The sequence below is a fragment of the Megalops cyprinoides genome, chromosome 7 (genome assembly GCF_013368585.1).
Source record: "Megalops cyprinoides isolate fMegCyp1 chromosome 7, fMegCyp1.pri, whole genome shotgun sequence".
In the NCBI taxonomy this organism is placed as follows: domain Eukaryota; kingdom Metazoa; phylum Chordata; class Actinopteri; order Elopiformes; family Megalopidae; genus Megalops; species Megalops cyprinoides.
Window position 1 is genome coordinate 5,263,070 of NC_050589.1, and position 25,243 is coordinate 5,288,312.

A 25,243-nucleotide genomic window follows, 5' to 3' on the forward strand; every position below is an offset into this window, starting at 1 on the left:
GTACTTAGTAAATATCCGTTCACATTTTATAGCACAGAGGGCAAATTTTGTCAGCTGTAATGACCCAGTAGACTTTGTTAAATCAGAATGTTGGAATACTTTCGGTCTGTGTGTACAGAACTGACATAAATACATGGACATGCTTTAATAGTCACTAAAATTGTATTTTTATGAAATACATAGCTTTTAACTGCATCTTAAATTGCTTTTGTCTTTTTTATTGCCTGTAGGCTATGATGATACAGACGAAAGAAGTTCTTTGACTAAAGGCTTTTTATAAAAAAATAAGGACGTTAATGACTATGTGGGTGTTTAGTTAACTTGCATCAAATTCGCTAACTGATCTGAGTTGGGACACTGCTGGGTAGTTGTTTTGGGGCACCAGGGGAGTGACATCATTCATATGGGGGGTAGGTCTGCATATGGGAGAGAACCAAGAGAGGAGACATGCTTAAAGAAAGCAGGAGTTACCTCTGAAGCCATGGCATGACTTTTTTATTATTTCTCTTGTAAGCAGTGTTGTTGTCCAGGGAGACAGGAGAGGGAAATGCCCACCTTTTTTGGGCGATATAGATGATTTTATTGTCTTTCTCCTTATTTCCACTCTTTTTGTTAAGAGGAACCACACAGAATTTATTACCAGTGTCATGCTGTCGGTAAACTCTCTCTGTGTTTACAAAAGGTGGGGGTATTGTGTTTTAAATGATTTATGTTTGTAGATGCAAATGAACTTACCTTTTACTGTTTACAAGTAACCGCATACTCCTTAACATTTGAAATGGGTTATAACTGAATGCTTAAATAACTGCTATTTACAACCATATATCAGAGATTTTTTTATCACCCTTATTGTCACATTGAAAGCTTTTTCCAGCTCCCCGCCTCCAAAGTATCTGTTAAGAAGGAAAATGTACATAAATAAAGCCTTTATTTACAGGCTTAAAATCTTTTTTTTTTCAGCCTTGAAGTCTTACTTAAAATCCTCAGAGAATGTCGGGCTAAGAAAAGTGCAGCCAACTATTGCCATAAGGGTCAGGTGTCTCTTTTATGCCTGTAGTGGAAGGTCATCACTGTATTTATCGTGTTCAGTTTACAAAGTGATGAAACATTTTTTCGTGTGGACCTTGGGCCTCATTTTACAGTACATCCCACAATTCGTATGACTCAGCTCCTAATACCCCTGCTAGTGTATTTCCCCGCCACGGGTAAATAAAAAACAGTTCATCGCTTCTAGGATAATAAGTGTACCGTTAAGACGTGGCTTCCAGTGTGCTTGTTGCGGCAGTGAATTGAATGACTACGTGTGGGAAGAAAACGGGCAGCTTTCTGCTGCCGCTGCTGAAACACAGATGCACGGTTGATACGCTAATTGGATTTCGGTGAGGTAGGAGGACACAGAGCTGGTTTAGATTGAGCGGAATGGGCGCCGGGGCGTAGAAAGGAACGTCATTTACACTCGCAGGAGTCTCAGACCGAGCCGTTTTTCAGCTGCTTTTAACACCGCCGCTGTAGATTAGTGACCCCCGCCGCTTCAGTCTGAGTGACTCAGTCCAGGGACGCGGCGCTTGAGTCACTGAGTAACAAAGATGTGGATTTGTTTCTGAGGCAACAAGAGACCAAGCCATCACACGGCGTTGGAACCGAACCAGTCCATCTTTTCATGTCCTGCATGCAATTACAGAAGTGATCCAAGAAAAAAATATAAATATATATATGTGACACTGTGCAAAGCTCTCTAGTTTCTTTGTGACTTGTGATAGTTTCTGTCTGGGTAATTGGTCAATTATCCAGTGTTTGTGTGGGTTTGGTACACAGGGGCTATGAATAATATGCAAAATAAGAGCACTGAAACTGTGAGTGGGTACATGGTGATATCAGTTGCCTCTCTGTAGTCTAAATATGCAATAATGCATAAATCACTCTGTCTTCTTTTTCATTCTTTTCTGCACAGTCTTCTGACTGCATGACATCTCTTTTGGCTTTATGTGTCAAAAGATAATTTATGTAGGAAGGCATGAAGTCATCTCTTGCGCAGTAGGTCGGAAGCACAGCAAATGTCCATTCTGTCATCCTTTTGCTGTGAACAGGACTTGTAGGTTGCCAGTTCGATTCCCCTCCGGGGCACTGCTGTTGTACCCTTGGGAAAGGTACTTGACCCAGAATTGGCTCAGTAAATATCCAGCTGTATAAATGGATAACATGTAAAAACCTAACATGTAAATCGCTCTAGATAAGAGCAAGTGCTAAATGCCAAAGCAATTGTAATGTAATTTAATGAAAATACAATACGCAGTAAATGTAGAAATCATGAGAAGCCTGTAGTCTGCTGTTTTTTTTCCTCTTGGTCTTACCAACCAGCATCTCTCTCTCCCTCTCTCTCTCTCCCTCTCTCTCTCTCTCTCCCCCTCTCTCCCTCTCTCTCCCTCTCTCCCCCTCTCTCTCCCTCTCTCTACCTCTGTCTCCCTCTCTCTCTCCCCCTCTCTCCCTCTCTCTCTGTGTCCTCAGAAAAACTGGGGTCCGGACGGGAGCGCGGTGGTGATCCAGGAGCGGAGGCTGCACGTGGGAGTGCACAATGGCTGGGGCTTCCTGGAGAGGCCACAGGTGGTGGTGGTGGAGCCGGAGGCCGAGGGGAGCCGGGGCCGCAGCGGCAGCTTCAGACAGGGCTCCCTCAGCAGGCTCAGGTGTGGGACCCCCACCATCTCACAGGGCAGAGTGCACACCCCGTGGGGGGGCAGACGGGGAGAATCAGCAACCCGTGGAGAAGGAAGAAAACGCCTTCCTCCTTAAAAACACCTGTCTCCTACGTACCCATGTACAAGAGTGTAACTAATGCCTCAAGCTCGCCCCATAGCGACTTTGGAAATACCATTACTGATGCCGTTGTCACTGCTTCACTATCAGTGATGTTCTTCTGGTGATTAAAATTGCTTGTTCTGGGCTACTTTTATTTACTTATTAGCACTAGAACAACAAGTTGATTTGCATACGTTGGACTAACTCATCCGTCACGTCGAACGGGACTAACTTTAAAGTCTCATTATGAAAATAAGAAGCAGGCTTAATTAGGCTGAGTAGCTTGGTGCTTAAGGAGCTGGGCTTCTAGCCAGATGGCTTTATGAATGGATAATGGTAAAAATATAAGCTGTGTAAGGTCCCTTGGATAAGGGCATATACTAAGCAAATAATTACTCAATATGATATATTTGGTTGAAAAATAAATCTTACAAAAAAAAAAAAAAATGCAGATCTGAAACTTTTAAAACAACCGGCGTGGCACAGAAATGTGATAAATCACTGTCAGCGAAAAAATAAGCACAGCTGCATAATTCAACCATAAACCAACAATTTATCAAGTAAACAAGAATAATACAGTAAAAGTACCAGACTATCCTTCAGTGTCTCTTCATCTGCTTTGTTTTTAAGCCAGAACATATTTACCTGTTAGCCAGCGTGGGGCGGTAACTTTCAAATTCATCATTACTACAGTTGTTCATTTGCTTTATTCTGGGTTGCTTGCATAGCTTACCACTGATGCATTTTCCATTTCTGAAATGTTTCCCGTTTCTCCATAGTTGGGTGTTTGTTGGATATTTACAGAAGCAATTCGGGTAATGTCTTTACTGTTGTGAACACTGGCAGTGCTGCTGCCCGAACTTAAACTTCTGACCCTCTGGTTAGAATTCCAGGAACCAAACCATTATATCTCACTCCCTAATAAAAGATGTTGTAGACAGTAAATGGCATGCAGTATGTGAAGAAATTTTTTTTGTTTGAGTCAGGCTGTCTGGGGGTCATCAGGGCTGAGCAAAGGACACTTCACTTGTAATGGTCAGAAATTTCCACGTGTTCAAGTTTTTATAAATCGCCAAGATGCCAGAACGTGTTGTCTGGGGGGGGGGGGGGGGGGGGGGAGTGAAAACAAGGCACTCAAGGATTGGTAACCCACTAGCTCTAAAGCCTAAACTGAGATTTTCTCCCCCGTTTCTCTCCATTGTCATTGCTGTGGGGATATACCGCAATGTCTGCTGCACAGAATGAACATTAAATAAGTGAGTTGGGAGTCTTTTTAAATGGCTGACTAATTTTTCAAATCCCGCACTACTTATATAAGCAAAATAACAATACCAATGAGTACATCATGCTGTTATGGAATGTGCTTTGTAGGGATTTTTACTGTGACTGTAAGAAGCAATGCTACATCAATAATGACAGAGAACTATTATTAGGTATCGCATGTTAAACAGCGATTATCCTAATGGCGTTTAATAAATCAGCCGCGTTCCAGTTTCTTGTCTGCACGTAACCACTCTGCATTGATTTGCAGTTTCAACACTGGACAGATCGAATTTCTTACTTTCATCCCATTGGTATCAGAATGCTTGAAAGCAGTGTTATGAATAGAATTGCGTAGGTAGTAATTATACTGTTACTGGGAAGCAAATATGCTAACGCTCTGCCACGTTGTGTAGAAACACTTGTCAGTTCCAATCTCCTGGGGCACCCGGAGACTGACTAGAAACTTGTTTGCCTGACCTTATTGTGCCGTCTTCCTTTTCCCAGTATGTTTCAAACCTGGGGTGTGTGCACACTTTGAATTGCGAATATATGAGAAGTCAAGGAAAAGCTAGTCAGTACTGGGGGGGGTGTCGTTTGGATGGCATTCCTGAAAACATGAAACCTAGAGCAATGCTTTTTTTTTTTTTTTCCTTCAAAGCTTCCAAATGAAACCGAAACAATAAAAACAAAGGAAAACAAAGCAGTGATCCCAGCCACTGTTATAGAATGCTTGTTCAGGACTTAGAGGCATTTGGGGTGGCTACGCTCTATGGCCTCCCCCCCTCTGATGCTCTTCTCTCTTCCCTCCACGCCCCAGCTCTTCGTCCTCCCCTCACGTCCTGGCTCTGCGCAGCCGATTGCAGCTGAAGGAGATGGTGTATCACCCGGCCGTGGCCATCGTCTTTCAGCTGGAGTACGTTTTCTCAGCGCCTGTTGCCGGAGATGGAAAGGTAGGGGACCTCTGGCAGACAAGATCTAAGAGCTACAGTCAGTCACAGGACTCTCTCATTTTCTCTCTCTCTCTCTTTCCCTTTCTCTCTCTCTTATTGTCTCTCTGTAAGCTCTTCCCACTCGCAGTGTTTCCTGTCCTTGGAGGGCCACTCACTCTCTCATTGACTCTCCCAGAGGAAATTAAAGAGGTATCTCTGGCCAGCCAACCTTAGTAAATAAACATGCTGAAAAGACGTGAATATCTGATTCTGGGCATCGGAGCAGCGCAGATCCAATCTTACAGGATTTATTCAGCCTGTGTTCCATCTCATTCTTCCCTTTCTCCAGTCCTCGCCCACAAGGACACAAGGCCATAAAAACCAATGGCTTATCGTCTCACAAATGAAATGGCCAGAATCTGCCGCTCTGCCCAGGTGCTCCTATCTGAGTTGGTCATTTCTGGTCCGGAGAAATGTGCGGTGTGAACAGAAACTGGAAAAAGTGAAAAAAAGATGAAAAATGTTTGAAAAAAGCATTTTTTTTAAAGAAACAAGAAAATGCAAACAATGCCAGAATACCAGTACAATCTTCATATGTATAGGATATTCATTTACAAAGAGATGGGTGCCATTTAAATGCTGTACATAATTGGAGAGAATTCACCAATTATGCGTGTGGGTGGAATTTGTATGTGCTACTGCAGACCCTGTTATTGACACAGCTGCTATGTCTTTTCACTGGATCTGTGTTGGTTACACCTTGCAAAAGAAACAAGAAAGTAACCAGGCAACACACTGGGTATTCACTGCAGTGTGAACGTCAATTTTCACAATGCTGAAAGCCGCTGAATAAGACTGAAGCGAAGAAATACGAAGACCTTGACTGATAGTGGTAGTACAGAGCCCTTCTGCACAAAGATGAGCTGCCTTCACTCAGAAACGGGGGGGAAAAAACAGCAGCATGCCTTACAACAAGCAAACACTGCTAATGTTTTGGATCTGGAGGATTGTGGGCAAACCACACAGTTCCTTTTTTTGGGGGTGCAGATATGCTCATTTTGACACAAAAAGAATGCTTCCTATACACACCATCGGAAGGATCAACAGCCTCCCCTGGTAGATGACGTGGGGGGTAGAAAATTATCTGAAGATGGCATGTGTTACATCTCTGTTCATCTTCTGGCGTAGTTTAAACGCACCTCATTGACTCTGAATACTGGTGCTCTACGCGCTTTCTTCTCTGTTGCCAAAGCCTCATTCCTCTTGCTTTCATTTTATTTTCACTGTAACATGCATTGTTTCTATGAAATATGCTTTTCGACGATTCCCTTTCTAATCCAATGACGAACCGATGTTTGATAGATTGGCTGAAGTCGCTGTTTCCGGTGGCTTTTCAGAATTATCTGCATTTCGAAAATATAAATGAGAGCCCCACCCCCTCAGCAACATGAATATTTTATGAAGTGTATGGTATTCATGGGAATGGGTATTGGGGGGAAAAAAAAAACATTTAATTGCATTCCTGGGTGTACCGTGCACGCCAGCTGAAGGGCTATGTCTGTCACAGAGAGAAGTACACTGTCTTGTGTCTGTGACTAATCAAAGTGGAGGGAAATGTTTGGTTTTCAGGGCAGCGGCGTGGTCGACCTGAATAAAGCCCTGAAACATTAATGGGTTTTATTACCATGTCATGTCTGGTGGGCTAGGACGGTGTGAGGGCACCCGCTATATTTAGAGACATTTTGTAACAGAGTGTTGGGACAAAATGTACTCGATCCTTTAGAGGAGGAAGGTGAAGTCCTCATTCCTCACCGTGCTATTGATATGTCTTCTCGCATGTTTGCACAGCTCTTAAACAAAGTGCCTCATGATAATTGTTTCCCCATAAACATAAAATATGAATATTTTAGGTAGCTTTGAATGTTGCTTTGTCTGTGCTGCTTCCCTCGTGTGAGCTTGTGCGTCTCATTTGACTGGCAATCATTTGTTATGTAGCTATAAATTAAGCGGGGATCCAGGTTAGATTGGTTAGCCTTTTCAGCCGTGCATCGTGCTCGATTAATCTCGCAGAAATCGAACTTTGGCGGCTCGTTTTGACACCTGGACAGTCCATTCAGCATGCCGTGAAGTTTATTAAATTCTCACAATTCAGCCAGGGCGACAGGGTGCGATGATCTATCTGTCTGTCATGGAGGACTTGAAAGATGGGCTGTGGCTTTGCAGTGTCCACCCTGACCCGTGGAGGGTAGATCATTCTGACATGGGGCAGCAAAACATAAATATTTCAGGAAATCTGAAAAGGCCCATTATCCTCAGAGGCCTCAATTACTGTTGGGCTTCAGAAAGGATACGCCTTACGTTTGGACGAGGAGTGTGTCCTGGAATATGAATCATATGTAAGTTCCTTCAGCAAACCTGGATCCCCCAGTGGTGCTACTTCAGTGCTGGAATCAAAGCTGGTCTTTGTCAAAAAAAGGTCCCATCAGATTGAAAGCAGAGGGACAGCCATGGAAAAGCTGCAGAAATTAGAATGAGGTTTAAGTTGACCATAACACCAGGATTGTGGGGTTGTAAATTTCATGATCAAGGAAAAAGGGTGAACTGTCCATCTTTTTCACTGAGATCTTAAATAACACGTTTACATACAGAGGTATATGGAAAGGGCCACACCCTTCTTCCTCTAACACATACTATAAACAGCTGTACATGCAGTGATGCTGTACTGCTGTGTACTCATATTGCCTCAGTGTATTCAAATCATACATTTTTTTAATCCTTCATCATACCTTTACTGTATTACTCAGGTGGAAGTGACCAGTAGATGGAGCTGCTCTATGTAAAACAACAGCCTAGTCTTGGTTGTTGTAAAATACATCCAAAATGGCATTTTTTTTAAAGTAGGTGTTAATTTTTCACAGCTTTCATATGTATTTTGAATGAAATGGCTGGGAAAGTACGCTGCTCATTCAGACATAACTTCTATCTAAGAAACACTAGTAGCAGAGAGTATGTTGGAGTTCTTAATCTATTATTGATTGCTTTTAGTCGGCTGATGACCGTTCCCGTTACCATGCAAAGCTGACACGGGTCAAATGTGAGACTTGTGTTTCCCAGTGTTTGCTGTGTATAGATTTGTCTGCAAACAGACAGTCATGTTAAAAAGAAGAATAAAAGTAGAAATATACCAATTCAAAGAAAAACAATGCTAAGCCCAAGAGAATTAATTTGGCCTAGACCGCAGAGCATTCATAATCCCATCTTTATCTTGTTGCTCTCTTTTGATTTTTAATTGCCTTCTAAGCTCTGCTCCATATACTGTAACCTTCTGAGCATTCGTTGCTTTGTGTCTTTCATCTACGCACATGGGCAGTACAGAGCATGTTTGGGATTGTTGGCTGTTTTTGTCAGGGTATCAAAGGTCAGATGGACTGACAGCTCTCTGGATGACAGTCACTCTAGGCTGAAAAGTTAATATTCCTGGGTTTACTTGGCTCTACACTGGCTGCTGTCCTTTTTTAAATGCTTTTCTCTCTTGTACAGCCCTTTTTGGAATTGCTAATTGCTTGCCAAAGGCTCATCTCACTGCAACAGCCTCTGCACTTGCACAGCAACACAGAAGCAAAGCAAATGCTGTCCTTCAGTACACTCAAATGCAGCCAACAGGCATTTTTCACAGGTCCCACAGTGCACTGCAGTGAGGTAAGCGCCGGACAGGTGCAGCTCCAATGATGGCATCTGAGCGACACGTAGGCACCTTACGAATCACAGGAGAGATGGGGAAAGCCTACCAATGACCTTTCCTCTATACTAGCAGAACGAAGCCAGTTTTTTGTGTGATCCCGGCTACTGTTGGCCAACGGCACAGCTAGGATTGAACATGGACTATAAAGCTCAGCTTGCACTCAGGACGAGCCCCGTCTCCAACTGAACCATTCAGGAGCGCATGATCTACTTTCTTACGGCATGAGTGGACCTACTGAGGGCCGTTCAAGGAAGGTGCCTGAATCCTGAATCACTCTGAAACCACCAGGCCCTTTGACCGCTGGGGTGTGCCCAGCACCCCTGCTGTGGACTCCAGCCCTTTGAAGTTCATTCCTGACCGCTCTCAGTGATGCAGGGTGCTGATGACCCACGTTGAACTCGTTCACACCATTTTCCCAGCTTTGCTCTTTTCGTTTGCCTTGTAGTCTGGAGTGATGCCTGTGCATCATGGGTTTGGAGTGCGTGCTTCCTCCCACTCTTTGATGGTGATGTCTTTCCAAGACACGTTAGCAACTCCTGCAGCCTCTGACACTGAAGTGCCTGCCAAAGGCACACTATCAAATAACTCCCTGTCAAAACCAAAGGCATGACTAGCCAAGGTGGCTCATAATACTGGACTCAACAGCTTGCAGACATATATGCAATGAGAGGACTGTCAGGAAGAGGTTTGCATATATTACACACCAGTCGTGTATTCGTAACGGCCACAAACTTTGCATACATGCTATATGACCCTTATACTCTATTGGCCAAGTTGGAAACTATCTACAAATGTGTTAAAGAGCAAAAACTTCCAGCAGTGGGACAAGTAAACTATTCTTTCTAGACTTTCTGCTATAGAGATGACACATGAAAGTGGAAAGGAAAACCTCACCAGAGCGCTTTTTTTCTGTAAGAAGGATTTCAATATCACACGTTATAGATTTGCGTAGTCATGCATCAGGTACCAGAAACACGCGGATAGTCTGTGATAGTTCTCATCCCTCCCGATTTGCTGGCTTTGTGTCAAAAGCCAGTAAACCTCTGGAGCCGGGTTCATTCAAGCAGAGAGAAACTGAGTGTCAACTGAGAAAAGGTAAATGCCAGAAAAGACTGCTGTGTGTGACCACAAGCAACAGCAAATGGGATGCTTACAAATGCTGTTTTCTGAAAAAATTCTTTTTTTTTTGCTAGTTTGTTTTCCAGTTTATTGATTTCCTTCAGAAAAAAAGAACTGCTGTTTGTAAAACAGTTAGGACCTCAATTCAATTTATCATTAAGGGCAGAAGTGTAGAGCTGCCAGCCTCTTTCTCTGACATGTGACTTTGGCATCTTTGAAATGTGTTAAATAAACTGCTGTGGCTCACCCTCCTTTTCATGTGACTAGCAGCTTTTCAGTAAATGGATTTGGGATAGAGTTCCCGTTGGGCTGGCACTGGTTCACTGTCAATGGAAACTAGGCGAAGTGATTCAGACATGTTGGCATGTGCCACTGTGCTTTTGCCAGTAAACAATGGCTTTTTGAAATGCTTGAGTCACAGGGTCATCCAAGACCTCTTAATGGGTGAGCTGGTCTTTTGTAGGGAGGGGGAGTATGGCAGAGCTTACTTGTTTTCATGCTGGTAGTTGGTTGGTGGAATCAAGAAATAATCTCTTTGAGTTTGCTTTAATATTTTCATTTATTAACATTATCAGCAGTATGTTGTACTGTTGTATAGCATGCAGAGTGATCAGTTAATAGTATTGATGTTATTGATGTTTAATAAATGTTTAATATATTGTTCATATTGTTAAGAGTGATGTTTAATATTGATGTACCATTGATGTATTATTCAGCTGTGAAAGCAGTACTGAGTAGCTGATGAGTTAACAGCTGTGGGGCAGGTTGCATTTGTATCAAAACTGCGTGCTGGAAAAATAATTTTAAAAAAAGGCACAGATGATCTGCTGTCGTTTATGTCCGACTCACTGTGCTCACTTTAACCTCAGCAGGCAGAATCATCTGTGCTAGATTACAGAGCAGCCTAGCAAGCGCACGTCTTAATGAATGACCTTTATGGCGCCCCGAAACTGATCTAAACAGAAGCTCGGGTTTGCCCTTTCCCAAACCCAGATGAGCAGGAAACCATCTCCCTCCAGTTCGTCCTAACATTTCCTCTCAGCTGCATCTCCTGCTGCGAGTTAATACAGCCACAGGCAGTGAGAGGATGTCTCCAGACTGCTGGCTTTAACTCCCTCCTCACTTATTCTGCACTAAGACTTGGTTTTACCAAAGCTAGTGCAGTTGCGGGGGTCAGAAGGCCCTCCCTCTGTTATCAAAACTAAAAAAAAAAAAAAGTCAGATCTGCAATTGAACGAGCGGAAGAAGCCCAAATGAGTGATGAGAGGAGTTATTTTGTTCCGGCTGCTTTGGTCTGTTTTAAATTAAGTGTATTGGGGCTGGCTGAAGGTTTGCTCGGATTCCTCCTGATGCTGGTTCAGTAATTATGGTTCAGATCTCTGCTCAGGCGTGTGCTCCTCCATCAGGCTGTTTTTTTTTGGGGGCGCTGATTGCCAAAGGATATAGGCTAAACAGCACTGAAATCATTGAAATAGAAGTGTACAGCCTCCTCTGATTTCTAAAGGTTTTTGAGTGTGTGCGTGTATGTGAGCATGTGTGTGTGTGTGTGTGTGTGTGTGTGTGTGTGTGTGTGTGTGTGTGTGTGTGTGTGTTTGCGCGTGCGCGCACGTGCGTGCATGTGCATGAGTGTATGTTCAAGTGTGTGCCTGCGTGAGTGTGTGTATGTGTGTCTCTTGTTCCATCTGAGATTGTTTTGAGGATTTAATTGGTTTGCAGCCATGTATACGGGGCATGGACTGGTGTGTTGTTTTTTTTTACTTTTCTTGAGAAGATGCTCGTGCCTTGGCAGCTTTAACGATGTTTGCTCAGTAAAATCAGCGTCTGAAACTTTGCATACTGGTGTCCATTACAGAATGCTGTAAGGGAGGACCAGCCCCACACTTACGCGTGCATGCAGACACACATGCGTGTGCGCACACACACACACACACAGACACAGACACGCACACGCACACAGACACACACACAGACACACAGACACACAGACACACACAGACACACACAGATGCCGTCTCTGTTTGTGGATATTGTGCAGCTGGGTGTTTGTTTTCAGGTTGATGTGTGACAGGAGGTGGGAGCTGTCTGGGTCTTTCACAAACCCTGTGCCAGCATGGTGTTCATTTTGGAGTTTGTTGATTGAGAAAATAGAGGAAAAAAAGAGAATAGTTGGCTTAAACAAAGCCTACGTATGTTTGCACACCGTACCGGGGAGATATTTATGGCAAGCTGACCCACAAGAGGTCATTTCTCCCCAGGGGTTTTTTTTTCCCCTTCCCACAGCGTGCTCTAAATAAATAAGGAAGACTAGGGCAGAGAGACAATGCTTTCCTAATTAAAATGAATGTCAGCCTCCCCCTACCGCGAGAGTGAGAGCATCAATCTCCCGCATGAGCCCGGGAGTGAGTTTTACCCTGTCAGCGCACGCCAGCGGATCCTCCCCCCTTCTGGACGGGCGCTCGGGGGTCTGGCAGTGCGCGCGTTTCTGTGTTTAATGTGTGCTGCATGCCCGGTTCCCCCCGTGCCCGGTCCCTCATGGCCCCCCTGCCGCCGCGCGAAAGCAGAGCTTTCACAGGGAGCTGAACTCGCGGAGTGCGGACCGTGAGGCAGAGGGCTTCGCCTGGCACCGCTGTGTTAGCTCGCTGTTAAGATGGAGGTGAGATCCGCTGTAGAGCTGACTTTCACCCACAAGTGAACCGACAGATTGATGTTGTAATCACAATCAAAGAAATCGGTTGATGATCATGATTGATACTATTCATACAACATCATAAATGGTCCTCAGTTATTGTATTTATGTAAACGTGGATGAAAGATTCAAGGGTTTTGGCATATTTCCGTATTCAGTGAAATTGTATTATCCTGTTGGCAGCCCTTGTATACATAACTCTAAAATGTCACCACAGGTGTACAAGTTAATTAGAGAGAACTTTCCAGTCAGTGCCTCTATTTTCATTAAGGCTGCAACTGACTAGCGGCAGTAAATCCAAACAGAACTATAAATATTCAATAGAAATGGATTGCAGTCTTTCTGCATTTTAGCCTGTGTGTCAAAAACAGAGCTGTGTAGAATTTCTATAAATACATTCATAAATGATATGCACTCAAATTTTTTATTGAAAAAAGAGACTCAAACTTCAAAAAAAAAAAAAAAAGTCAAAGAATGACGCATGCTGCTTTCACTGCTAAAATGGACTTATTTTGATCACAAATTGCAGGTCAGTTGCACATTGTTTTCCAATCCCAGGTCTTTAATTACCAACTAGCAGCATTCTGTTTTCAAAAGACAGTCATTTGTATGGATTTTGTATGATCTCAAATTCAGTATCTCAAACTATGTAGAGAAACCGGCAAAGTTTGGAAAGAAATGTGGTGTCTGCATACGTGCCCACGCTGTGCAGAAGGCCACTGGCACGATCAATGTTAAGTCAATGTGGGCAGATGCTGATCCTCTCTCAAAATGAAATCTCAACTTCCTGTCGCACCTGTTTCTTGAGTAAATTAAAGCTTAGCCTACTAGTTCTAAACAAAGACCTGACCCATATAGTTTTCTAGGAACATGCGGTGAAAAATGACAGTAAGAAGTGTGCCGTGACTGTCTAGCTGGCTGCATTTTTTCCAGCTCAACAGGCTCCGGCTTTGTAGCGTTTTTTGCTTGCTAAAAATGTGTTAAGATTGCATTGGCCTTTGGATATGTTACCATAGTTACATAAATCAGGTGGCAATCTAGGTAAGAAATCTCAGCAACTGTAGTGGGGAAAAAAGCACCAGAGTTTATGATTTTCTTCTTATTATTTATTTGTTGGCACTGCAAGCATTTGCTTTGTGTTCTTTTTAGGAAAAACACAATAAATATAAAAAATGCTTTTTATCGTTCCATAAACTCCCCCCCACACGATATATGTTTGTGTGTGTTGCATAATTGTTTTAGCCTTCATTCAGTTGTACCATTTTGGCGATTGTCCTGCTTTTGAATGTTTTTCATGACAGAAGTTTTCCTTTTTTCACATCTTGCCCAACATTGCCGCTTACTTACAGCATCCACCGAATTCATTAGTTAATACAGGAAAAAAGATAACACGTGATTACAAGAACCCTTTCTTGCGTGTTATTTACAGGTAAGAACAGACTGTAATTTGGTGCGGTGGAATCCAGAACTTACAAGTGGTAACTCTTGCAAAAGACAGTGTACAACCTGTGGAAGTGAAGAACAGTTATGAGTTATTATTAATTGGGAGGCACATAGAAGCACAGAAGTGCTAAAAGGAGCACGTCTTTACACATTGTGATAAGTTAATTGGGTTTTCTTGAATTGGCACCAACACCTCTGCAGAATCTGTCACGTCTTTGGGAAGGTGATAGGTGCGAGGGGCTGACATTTTCGTGCCAAGTGCCTCCCTGTGTGGAAGACGTCATTCCTCTGCCGTCTGAGGACTTCCAATTTGGGAAGTGTGGAACGAAGAGGGAAGTGATGGCACTTTGAACTGGTTTTCTTTTTTTCCTTCAAAATAGGAAAAAAGAGGAGAAAAAAAGAGATTAAAACAAGTCAACAGATGTATGAAAAAACACTTCAAGCGAAGTGACAAAAGTGTCTTGTCATCCAAGTTGTAAATTAGACGTCTTTGCACACAGGTGCTGTGACTTTGGTTTTTGACTTGTGCATCTCATCAGGATGCCTCTTCAATAAGCAGATGCACGTGCAGTGTAAAGTGTAAAGAATTTAGTGTAAGAAGGAGAGGAACGCATCTGACTGTGTTTGGTCGTGCAGGGCAGTAAACCGCTCTCAGAGGATGTGATTTCCCTCCTCCAGATGCCAACAGCTCCCTTGTGTTTTACATTTCTTCGGGCAACCGTTGCTTGAGAGATCCATTTGGACTGGGCAGAACATTTGAAAAGCCTAAGCAAAACCTGCCCCAAGCAGCCCTGGGAAGGTTTACGGCGGAAATAAATGCGCGGTAGATGCACAAAGAAAAGCCGGTCATATTTATAATGGTATTTCCGGCTATCCTGACCCGAAGCAACGCGCGTGAAGTTCTGGTTCTGGGACCACACTAATACTGCGGGGAGGGAGCCATTGTGAGCTGGCTTGCTAGAATGCCAGAGTTCATTGATGTAATTATCTGTGAACCTCCTCACCCAGCAGTTAAATTGCTCGGGGAATGTGACTTTTAGACGGTTGTCTAAGTTCTTTCCGGGAATCACAGTCCACAGTGAATAAGATGAGCTTTTTTTGTAGTTGGCAGTTTATATCTGAGGCATTAGCTTCAAATATTTTCACGGCCATGTGAACAGAATTCTATTTGTTAAAATGTGTGTGGGGGCTACATTTAAGTATGTAGTCACAGTCAATAATGTGCCTTCCCCCCTCATATGGGGTTAGCAGTCATCCTCCGTTTGATAAAGGTCAAAACTGCAGTTACAGAAGGACTCTTTTAGCTCGTTCACTTTAAATTATATACTCATAAACTTACCATTGTCTCCGCCAGTTGTGTTGATGACTTTTTTTGGTTAACAAAGTAGAATTCAAATTATATCACATCAATTACGTGTTGGGTGAATGTGGTGGCACAGTAGGTGCCCCACAGCTCTGGAGTCTGTGGTTTCTCCAGGTACTGAGATTTCCTCCCATGGTCCAAAGACATGCTGTCTATGTTAATAAGTTTCTCTGAATTGTCCGCTGTGTATGTGTGTGTGTGTATGTGTGTGTGTGTGTGTTAACATCTGTTTGTTTGTCTGAACTTGCGTGTTCATAAGATAATGTGTTTACTCGAAAGGAATGGGTTTATGATTGGATAGACACATGCATTATTTTTGCTCTTTATGGTCTGTTTCTCTGTGGTAGTACTTCGTACCTCCTTCCTTTCTCGCTACCATGTTGTTGGTGCTTGCAGCTATGTCGATTGCTTTTTTTGATTTCTTTTTAATTTTGTTGCTTGATTGTTGTGTTTGTCACATACAGATTTTTTTTCTTCTCATGTGATGCTTGACAGCGTAGTATTTTTCTGAATCATTGTTTTAATAGAACTTATTAATTAAAATGATAACCTTTCTCAATGTCTGTTCTGGAAGAGTGCCGTCTTTTGTGTTCGTGTTATCGAGCCTGTAAAGTATTTAGCATGAAGTTATCATTTTTAACACGTAATGTGTTTCAAAGGCCCGTTTGCCTTGGGCTTTTGCAAATCAAGAATGCCTTTCTTCAATAATAGCTAACAATTTCTTTTAAAGTACAAAAGACTTCACATTCTACTATTGGTTCAGAACCAACAAGACTGAAAGTCTGTGATAAGAGAATTGCCCAGGATGTTCTTCAGATTAGAGCATTTTTTGTGCCTATAGCATTTCATTAATGTCATGCTCTTGTTGGCTTCTTAGCACAGTTACAGCTGCTCGGAATTCAATATGCATTTTTTTCCTCAGTCCAAGGCCATTTCTGATTCTGAGAAGAAATTAATTAAGCTTTAAAGCAGTGACAGTGCTCCTCTCAGTGGCATGCATGGAATTTGGTGTGTACTTTAATATCTAGCGGAAATGAGGCACATAAGATTAATCACATTTCACCAAGGTTACCTCCAGTGCAATCAAAGAATCTAGCTCTGGTAAGATAATTTTCTCATGTCTTTGTTTTCATATAGGGCACTTTTGATTTTAATTATATTAGCTAACAGAAATGCCTGGTGTTAGAATGAACTGTAAACTAACAGTTCCCCATGAGAATACTTGGCAATCTATTTTTTCCATCAATCATCTATGTGAGGGCAAATGTCAGAGAAACATCTGTTTCTTCTTTCCTCAGTGTCACACATGAAAAGTAGCTCGGATAATCCTACTGCCTGCATGGATTTTATTTTTCTCTTTTTCTGAGGAAAAGTGGAGTATTGATCTGCATTTCTGGCTTGTTGGCTAAAACTCTAATGTGGAAGCCTGCTGAGTTGAAATTGTGCAGCTTCTGTTGAGAGGCCCATCTATCCTGTGAAGAGTGGAGTTGTGTAAATAATGAATGAGTTTATGTCTCTGATCCCTGATTCAAACGGTCCAACCCTCACCAGGCGTGATAGATTACTGGGCTTATGGTAGGGATCGACGCCCCTCGTAATTCTCCAGGCCTGTGAATTGTGGATTGGTCATCACATTGTCATCTTGAAAAATGAAATTAGCTGCAGTTTATTTATTTGATTTATAAGGACTGAGTCAATCAGCACCTCAGTTGGTGGATAGGAAAAAAAAAAACAAGGCTTGTGAGATGTTTACTTCAGGTTTAATGGTGAGGGCTGTGTGCCCCTCTTTAAGATTGCAAGGAGCACTGACAGTAGGAATTAAAATCGAAAATACAGTAAACTAAAATGAAGATAAAGTATTGAAATTGGCTTTAAATAAGCTGTATACAAACCACAGTGTTTTTTCACAACTTTCACAAGCTCAGGCCTGCTGACTTTCAGGCTTATCTCAAATGCGAGTCTTTATTGTTTCACAAAACAAGTTAATAACAAGTCACACTAATTTCAACTGAAATGTATTCTGCCCCACCAGATCTGGCCTTTGATAGAGTGGCTGTCTAGAGTTAGTCTTGATGTTTGCCATTAAAAGACATTTTATAAATCGCCTTAATCACAATTACTTGTTGTGCTACTCATTGACAAACAGTGCTTCCTATTATCAATATGGCAATGACAATCAAAATATTTAAACTCCACAGGCACTAATTATGGTAAACAAGTCTCCCGCTGAATTTCACAATTTAAGTGCATATGCAATATCCGTATCTCAGGGTCCAAAATGGTCCATTGTGAACTTATTGTAATTAACCCCATTCGTGAGGCACTGCTTGATGGTCAGGCTTTTTTTGTCAGTATCTTTTATTCATGTCTTCATCTGAGATAACATGGAAAAGCAATTAACTAATCTTCCAGCTTTACCAGACTTGGCCATTGTGTAATGTTATGTAAGGTTAATTTCCAATCAGTAAAACGGTACAATTATAATTTACTGTAATTGTGGACATAGGCTATATTCATTTCTTAGTTATTATTATGAGAATATTAAAATATAACTGAATTACTCCAATTATAATATCAATGGTAATGCATTGATAATTGTCTCCAGTATCATTGAATCATTAGGAGTTAGTGCGTTTATATAAGCTTGAGTTGGTCCCTCTGTATTAATGAGGGTTTGTAACAGTGTCTTATCTCTGGCATTTCAACAGCGGTATTCTGTGCAGGTTCACTTCAGGCAACACATTCACCACTGGGCAGGTCAGTTAGCGGCTTGCTGAGGATTGAAACATTCTGTCAAACAGCCTAATTTAGAAAGATTAGTTCCACATTGCCCTCCTGAAGGCACAGTGTACAACAGAGCTCCACACTGAGAAGCGCACCTGAGCCTCTTTTTCAGTCTAATTTGAAAAAGTTTTCACTTATTGCCCACTGCCTGCATAAATCATAAATTGGCACACCTATATACATATAGAAAGATATATATAGAGAGAGGGATTGAGAGAGTTTTTTTTTTTTTTTTTAAGAACGGCTCTGGAACTGTTGAAACAGATAATATCCAATGATTCAGTCTGTCTCATATACCCTCCCTGCATAAATATACTGCAAGTGTCATTCATGTGTCCGTTATGTTACCCGGAACTCCCTCAGCAATGCTGAACGTTAGGACCCAGGTGTTGACCAGCGGATTGCATCCTTTTCCCTTGGTTTGTGTGCATGTGTACCGCGCATATGGAAATGGATGGATGCTGTTGCGTGTCCACGTGTTCGGCATCGGCTGCGTGTAGGATTTCTGAGTCAGTAATGACAGCCATAAATCACAGGGCCTTTTCCGCACTCCTGCAGTCTGATTCCTCAGGTACGTTTTGAAAGAGTAGCTTTTCTGCTGACCCCTACTGCGCTGCTGTTGCAAGGGAGAGGAAGTAAACATTTCAGCTATGTGCTGGATGGACATGTAGTTATTATGTATGTATTATGTATTATCTCTATCCTTATATTCACATAAATACATAAATTGTGTTTGATTCATTCAACAGATTAAGATTGTAAAATTCTTGGTATTAGAATGAACACCTGATAACTCCCCTCGACAATACAGTTTTTTTTCTGCCAGTCATATTAGGAGAAATGTCAGAGAAACATCTGTTTCTATTTTCTTTGGTCTCAGGTATGAAATCCTGTCATTGTCCATCAAACAGATGTTTGCAGTATAGTTTGCCCTTAACCACACGCCTAACCCAGCACCTGCTCCGGGCTCTTGTGCTGTCCTGTCTAGAATACTGAAGCTCCCTCTTTCCGGGACTGCCTGTTGATGGAACGTGACCTCTGCAATCATCCAGAGCTCAGCTGATTTTTAGACTAATCCTTTCCCCTGACTGCGACCTGTTCTGGTAGCTGTACATTTGGACTGAGACAGAACCACTGAATGAAATGACCATTTGAATGAACCACTGAATGAAATATGTATTAATGAGAACTGATACTGTTTGCCATATTTGTTCCTTTGTATAATTTGTTTTCAGATGTGGCTTATGTTTTGTATTGTGCTGGACTCCTATCTACTGATGCTCCTTGTGGTTCAGTGTTACACAGTCCACCCTGACAGAGCCTGAACAGCTTTGCTTTCCTGCATTAGAAGGGTGTATGTTTCTTTTAAAGAAGTGAAAACCAAAATAAATTTTAGACTGTTAACAACACTCATTATTGGCATAGTTAGAATTCAGTTTCCTAATTATCCTACATTTTGAAGGATGTCTCTGTGGCTGTTTGAAAGAATGTCTGAGATCTCAGCATAGAATTGACTGCCCTGTCCAAACATATGCTTCATGAGGTGAATCTGTTTGCCCCAAGAGGAAAGTGGCAAAACTGTGTGCTTGAGAGCCTTGTCAGAAATCATCTAAGCTTGCTGTGGCACTGAACATTTCAGTTCCTCACCCTTTATTTAGCTTTTTGCAAGGCTGACAATGTTGGTGAAATCATATTTTTTTGGCTGTCAATCAATTATAAAGCCATGAATCGAATCTATTTCTGTCGAGCTCTTTATTTTCTTCTTTGTATTGCTGTGCTGCCACGATGAAATAGTATCTTGAGTCTTCTCTCTCTCTTTTCTCTGTCATAATTAATAATGTGTGTGTCTGCGGCAGTCCAGCTAATTTATTGATTTATCATAATGACCTGTCCTGAGGGAAAGATGAACTGTGAGTGTGGGTATTGGTTAGCCATGGTTGGGTGGAGTGATGCTCTCAGATCCAGCTGCTTGCTGAATCAGAGGGCTTGAGCAATGGAATATCATTCCCAAATGTTTTAAAACAGAAAACAAATGGATTGGGTGCTCTACATTACAATGAAGAATTACTGTCCCTTTTTACACATATTTTTGTGAAAACTTCAATGATTGGTCAAGCTCTTTGAAAATAATTCTTGTGTATTGCCTTTTAAGGGCTTTAATCATGTCATGTCGGAGGTCTGACTCCACTGTAGGAATATTTACATTGCTGATTGGGGACTGGGAGCATTGCAAGGTAGTCAGCTAGTCTTCTCTTCTCAGACATCCACTTGCGAATTTAAAGTGTTCTGTTTCTCTGTAATTTCAGTTTACCTGGTTTGATTTTGATATTTTACATGTGTGTATGGTCATTTAAGTCATCACTGTCATCATTCAAAGCTGTGTCGTTGTTTCAGTCTCATTCTAATTGTTAAATTGACAGTCACCGAATAATAGCAGCTAATTTGTGCTGAGTTACACTAGGGATGATGGCGGGTGTAGTCTCTCTCTAGCGTGTGCCATAGTGCGACATATTGGTATGTCACATTTAATTACCTGATTGATTTACCTGTGCTATGTCTTAAGTTGAAATAGCATTTTAAATGTGAGATTTTTGACATTTGAAATAGCTTTATTTTTTGTGTATTTTATATCGTTTAAATATCTGATATGATTTGATGATTGAAGGAGTTTGCTGGTGCCACATCACTGAGTGTGTGGGGAAATCTCTGCATGACTCGATTGGCAGCATCATAGAACATTTATTGGGTCGTTTCGTTCCAGAGTCACAATTTTAAAAGGGGAAGAAGTTTGACTAAGACAGCTGTACATTTACACTCATTCATGTTAAGACATCGACTCCAGTTTGACAGCCGCTCTCCAGACTACGAGAGGTGACGAGAGCTAAAAGTTGATGCGTGCATTTTTAAATTCTTGTGATGTATACAGCATATTGCTCTGAGCACTCAGAATAACTGTAACTTTCTTTGACAACTGTTTCTGACACATCCATTAAGGGAAGTGTCATTCTCTTTTTTTTTTCCCCTTTGGAGCTGAGGGATTTGTGCTTCCAAATTGCAGCGTTATCTGTTTGTTTTCATTTTCCCGGATCTCCACTTCTTTGTTTACATGTAAGTGTACATTTTATTGCTGATTTTCCATCACTTTAGCAAAGAGCCCATTGGCACAGGGTAAGATTTAGAGCCATTCCTCTCCAGCTCTCATGTGAGACAGTGAATCATGGCGTCAGGTTTTAAGCTGGTAAATAATGTGTGTTACGTAAGAGACTGATCTGTTGCAGACAGACTTCTGGGCTGTGGATGTACGCAAGCAGAAATCCTCTTCCAACCTACTCACCAGTAATGAGTTCTGTGGCTAATTTCCATTCAACATGAACAGAAATTAGTAAATATTTGCCTCTTGTTAATGCGTGTGGAGTAACTCTTTTGGGACCACTCCCCCATCATGATGAATATCTTTGTAAATGTCTTTTTAGACTGTCATCTCGGATCACTCGTATGATGTGATCAGATCAATGATTTTGTGACTGCTATTGACTCATCAACCTCCCTTATATAAAATAGTGTAGTATCATTTTATGGCTGTACGTTTGGCGTTTGGGAACAACATGCTGTTGAATGCATTATGTAGGTTGAATCTTGTAAATGGAGCAAAGAATTATTCTAAAGTGTGGATCAAGATTCATACTTGGATTATGGCAACAAGGTTACATGACACCAGTGTAGCCAATGTAGTCTTCTACACTACATTATTGTCATTTGCAGATGCTGTGTTTCAGAGAAAGTGACATAGGTTGCATTTTTACATTATTCATTCATACAGCTGGGTATTCATTGAGGCAATAAATGGGTTAAGTATCTTACCCAAGGATACAGTAGCAGTGCCTCAGTGGGGAATTGAACCTGCAACCTTTCAGTTACAAGCCCTGCTGCTAACCATTATGCTACACTGCTGCTCAGTGTAACTGTTAGTTATTGCTGCTTCTAAGTAAGATGAGCAGAAACAGTAACAGTAATTTCTGTATGCAAGGAGCCACAGGTCACTTACAGACGGCAGTTGTACTCAGATTTTGAGGTTAACGCTGCAGTGTGAATTCTCGCTTTCTTCACTTCAAGATCACATTAATCAAAACACCATTCAGTTAAGGGAGAGCACTTCCTATTCACAGAGAGTTATATTCATTAAAACCAAGTTCCCACAAAGACATTATATAATGTATCTCAAAAAGCAGACATTCTGGAACCTTGAATTTACTGAGAATATTATGTTGAGTCAACCCTTTAATATTAACGTCATGAATTGTCTTCGTCAGGAAAACATTTGCACATTACGCACAAGCTTAAAATAGTTAAATAGTTTAAAGCTCCAGTCCACCCTTAAATAAGTTACCTTCGGTACGAATTGTTAATGCATTCCTTATAACAGGGGTAGGCAGCTCGGTTCCTGAACATTTGTAATCCTACAGCACTGAAGTAGACCTCTGAATGCTGAAATAATGAGTGCATTACAGTCATTTTAGTCATTACAGACGAGAAAGAATCATGAAAGTGCCAGACCCAGATGGAGTTTCACCCTCCTGACCTACTGGCTCCTGTCTACACCGAGATCTGGGCGGCAGTGTAGCATAGTGTTAAGGAGTAGGATTGGGTATTGTTTGGGTCTTTTCCTGATTCCTGATAAAGCGATACTTTTAAAACGGTACCAATGCCTAAAAGGTGACTGAACCGATACTTAAAAAAAAAATAGTCCTGGTGTTGGAATCCTTTCGAGTGAAATACAGCCACACTTTAGGCATTTTAACCGTGTTTAAGGTAGCTGCTAGCTAACGGTAGGCTATCTGCTGCCATCACCAAGTTCATGATAAACGGTACCTCAGGCAACGCTGGGCAAAACTAAATGTCCAGCTGAAACAATGAAAGTGTTAATGTTGTGAGATGATTAAAGTCAATGGTGCAGGAATGACCCGGGTTGTGACAAAAATTGACCCCTTGTTTAAATAGTTGTGCTCAAAAACAGCCATTTATTGATTTGTTTCACATGTAATGGCCTAATGGGGTCAACGGCATTATTGGGTGGACTGTTAAGCCCCGCCCTGTAATGAAGCAAAGGAGGCGCATCCATCACAGGCGAAACCTTCAGGGAGAGCGTAGTCATCAGGTCTTCAGTTATTAATCTAAATCTCACTAAAGAAATTTCCACAGCTGGTGATCAGTTGCAATACTTTCCACATTTAGGCGGATTATATTTTCTTACTTCTTTTGTGTGCAATGCTGTTCCCAGTTTTTTTTTTTTTTTTGTCTTTTACCCCTTAGGGTACACAGTTGTGTGATCATTGGCTGTAACATAGATTGGTTCGTCTGCATCTAGAATGTCATTTCTTACTGTACATCTTTCACATAATTGACCACAGAACGTTTAGCGGCAACGCTGGATGCTCTTCACGGATCCGTGCTTAATGTAAATGCGAATACCAAGTGGCATGTGTACCAGCCTCAGATTCATTAGCTGTGATCCGTGTGCTTTGCCTGGGAAAGCCTAAACAGGGCTGCTCTGCTCTGGAAAGTGCAGGTGATGGCAGGATTAATTCTGAAAGGACACTGATGGCCACCAGGAGATCCTGCCCCGCAGGCTATGTGAAATGATGTGCAAACAAAAATTAAAGCAGGAAATCAAAGCCTTCCTTTTAAGACTGGAATTTAAAAAGACTGTGTTCATGAAGGTGAAGTAATTGGGCATTTCTGCTTGGGAGAAATGTTGGCAGTAACCGAAATATGATAATTTCAAACGTTATTTCAAATGTTTATAATAGACAGTGCCATTTAATGTTGACTATTATGCATTATTTGATAACTGTTACATATTGTCTAGTCTCCACTGACTTCATCATTTTAACTTGATAATGTTAGCTGTTGGTCCTCTTCTCAGTAACATAACTAAGTGTTCCAATAGATGTCCTTTATTCATTAACAGACTTGGACTACAAAGGGTGGCAATTATGTATGTATCCACTCCTTTCTGAAAGGCAAATGAAACTTTGGATTGAATCAGCAAATGGCTCACTAAAAGCATCATCAAATTACATCATAAAAGGAATATTTTATATGATTTCTTTTTTGTGTTGGATGTTGTTATTGGGAGGGTTTGATGCATATAGCGGTACAGCTTGTGTATATCTTTACTGTTTTTTAATTCACTACTCTCACAGGTGAAATGTCTGGTCTGAACCTTACTGATTGCTCAGCAGATTCCTTTATCTATTTCATACAATGCATGCAATCATGTATATCCTGTTAGCCATTCATAAGGATGGATTTCTGCTGGAGCAGTTGGATGTCCACTTGTCCCTAAAGAGTTGTGCCCCATATCCCCAGACAGGATTTAAACTCAAAACCCTGTGGTCCAGAGATCACCACAGTTTCCGATGCCTTTGGAAACCATATTCGATCAACCTTTTTAATAACTCCCCCTAACTACCTTTGCCTATAAAAGCACCTCTATGCACTTCTTAAAAGTCTGTGTTTTAACCAAATAATTCTATTCTTAGATTGCGTATGCTTTCAGTACATGTATATGGCTATCTGGTCCGCTTCACTTCCAGAAAATGAAACCTGTGCGTTGCACTATTGTAGTTCATGCTTCGAACCAACAGATGGCAGGCGTGTGACATTTCGTTATTCAAAAGCCATGCACACGTGAGAGCACAATTTAAGATCATTGTCCTTCTTATAATTCGTTTTCCCTTTGTGGTTGCACAGGAAAACATTAGGCTATGAATATGGTAGTGGCTGTTTCACCTTTGTGCAGCTATTGAAATCTCCTCAGTAGCTATCCCTCCCAAGACAGTAGCCCCATCATCAATCAACTGAAAGGATCAGAAATGTCAAGGCAAAACAAACCCCAATGCTGGGGCTTTGGCTTATATAACGCTGTGCTAGTTCTTTGACCTGCAATTGTTCTCCCAGAAGGATTTCTTTCTTGAGAAACGGTGCTCACAAGAATTAAATTGAAGCTTGCTAATTAAACATTGAAGGGTCCTTCAAACAGATTTTGGCAGTATCCTCTTAATACTATTCAGATGGAAGAAATGGAAGAAGAAGTGAGACGTATATATATTTATTTTTTT

At 41.5% G+C, this 25,243-nt stretch overlaps 1 protein-coding gene across 1 annotated transcript in view; it reads left to right on the forward strand.

The window, feature by feature from the left end:
- nphp4 (nephronophthisis 4) overlaps positions 1-25,243 on the forward strand; it is a 130,829-nt gene that overhangs the window by 59,727 nt on the left and 45,859 nt on the right. The window contains exons 8-9 of the mRNA XM_036533581.1: positions 2,506-2,681; positions 4,874-5,006. Of these exons, the coding sequence (XP_036389474.1) occupies positions 2,506-2,681; positions 4,874-5,006 (309 nt within the window). The remainder of the gene's footprint in view (positions 1-2,505; positions 2,682-4,873; positions 5,007-25,243) is intronic.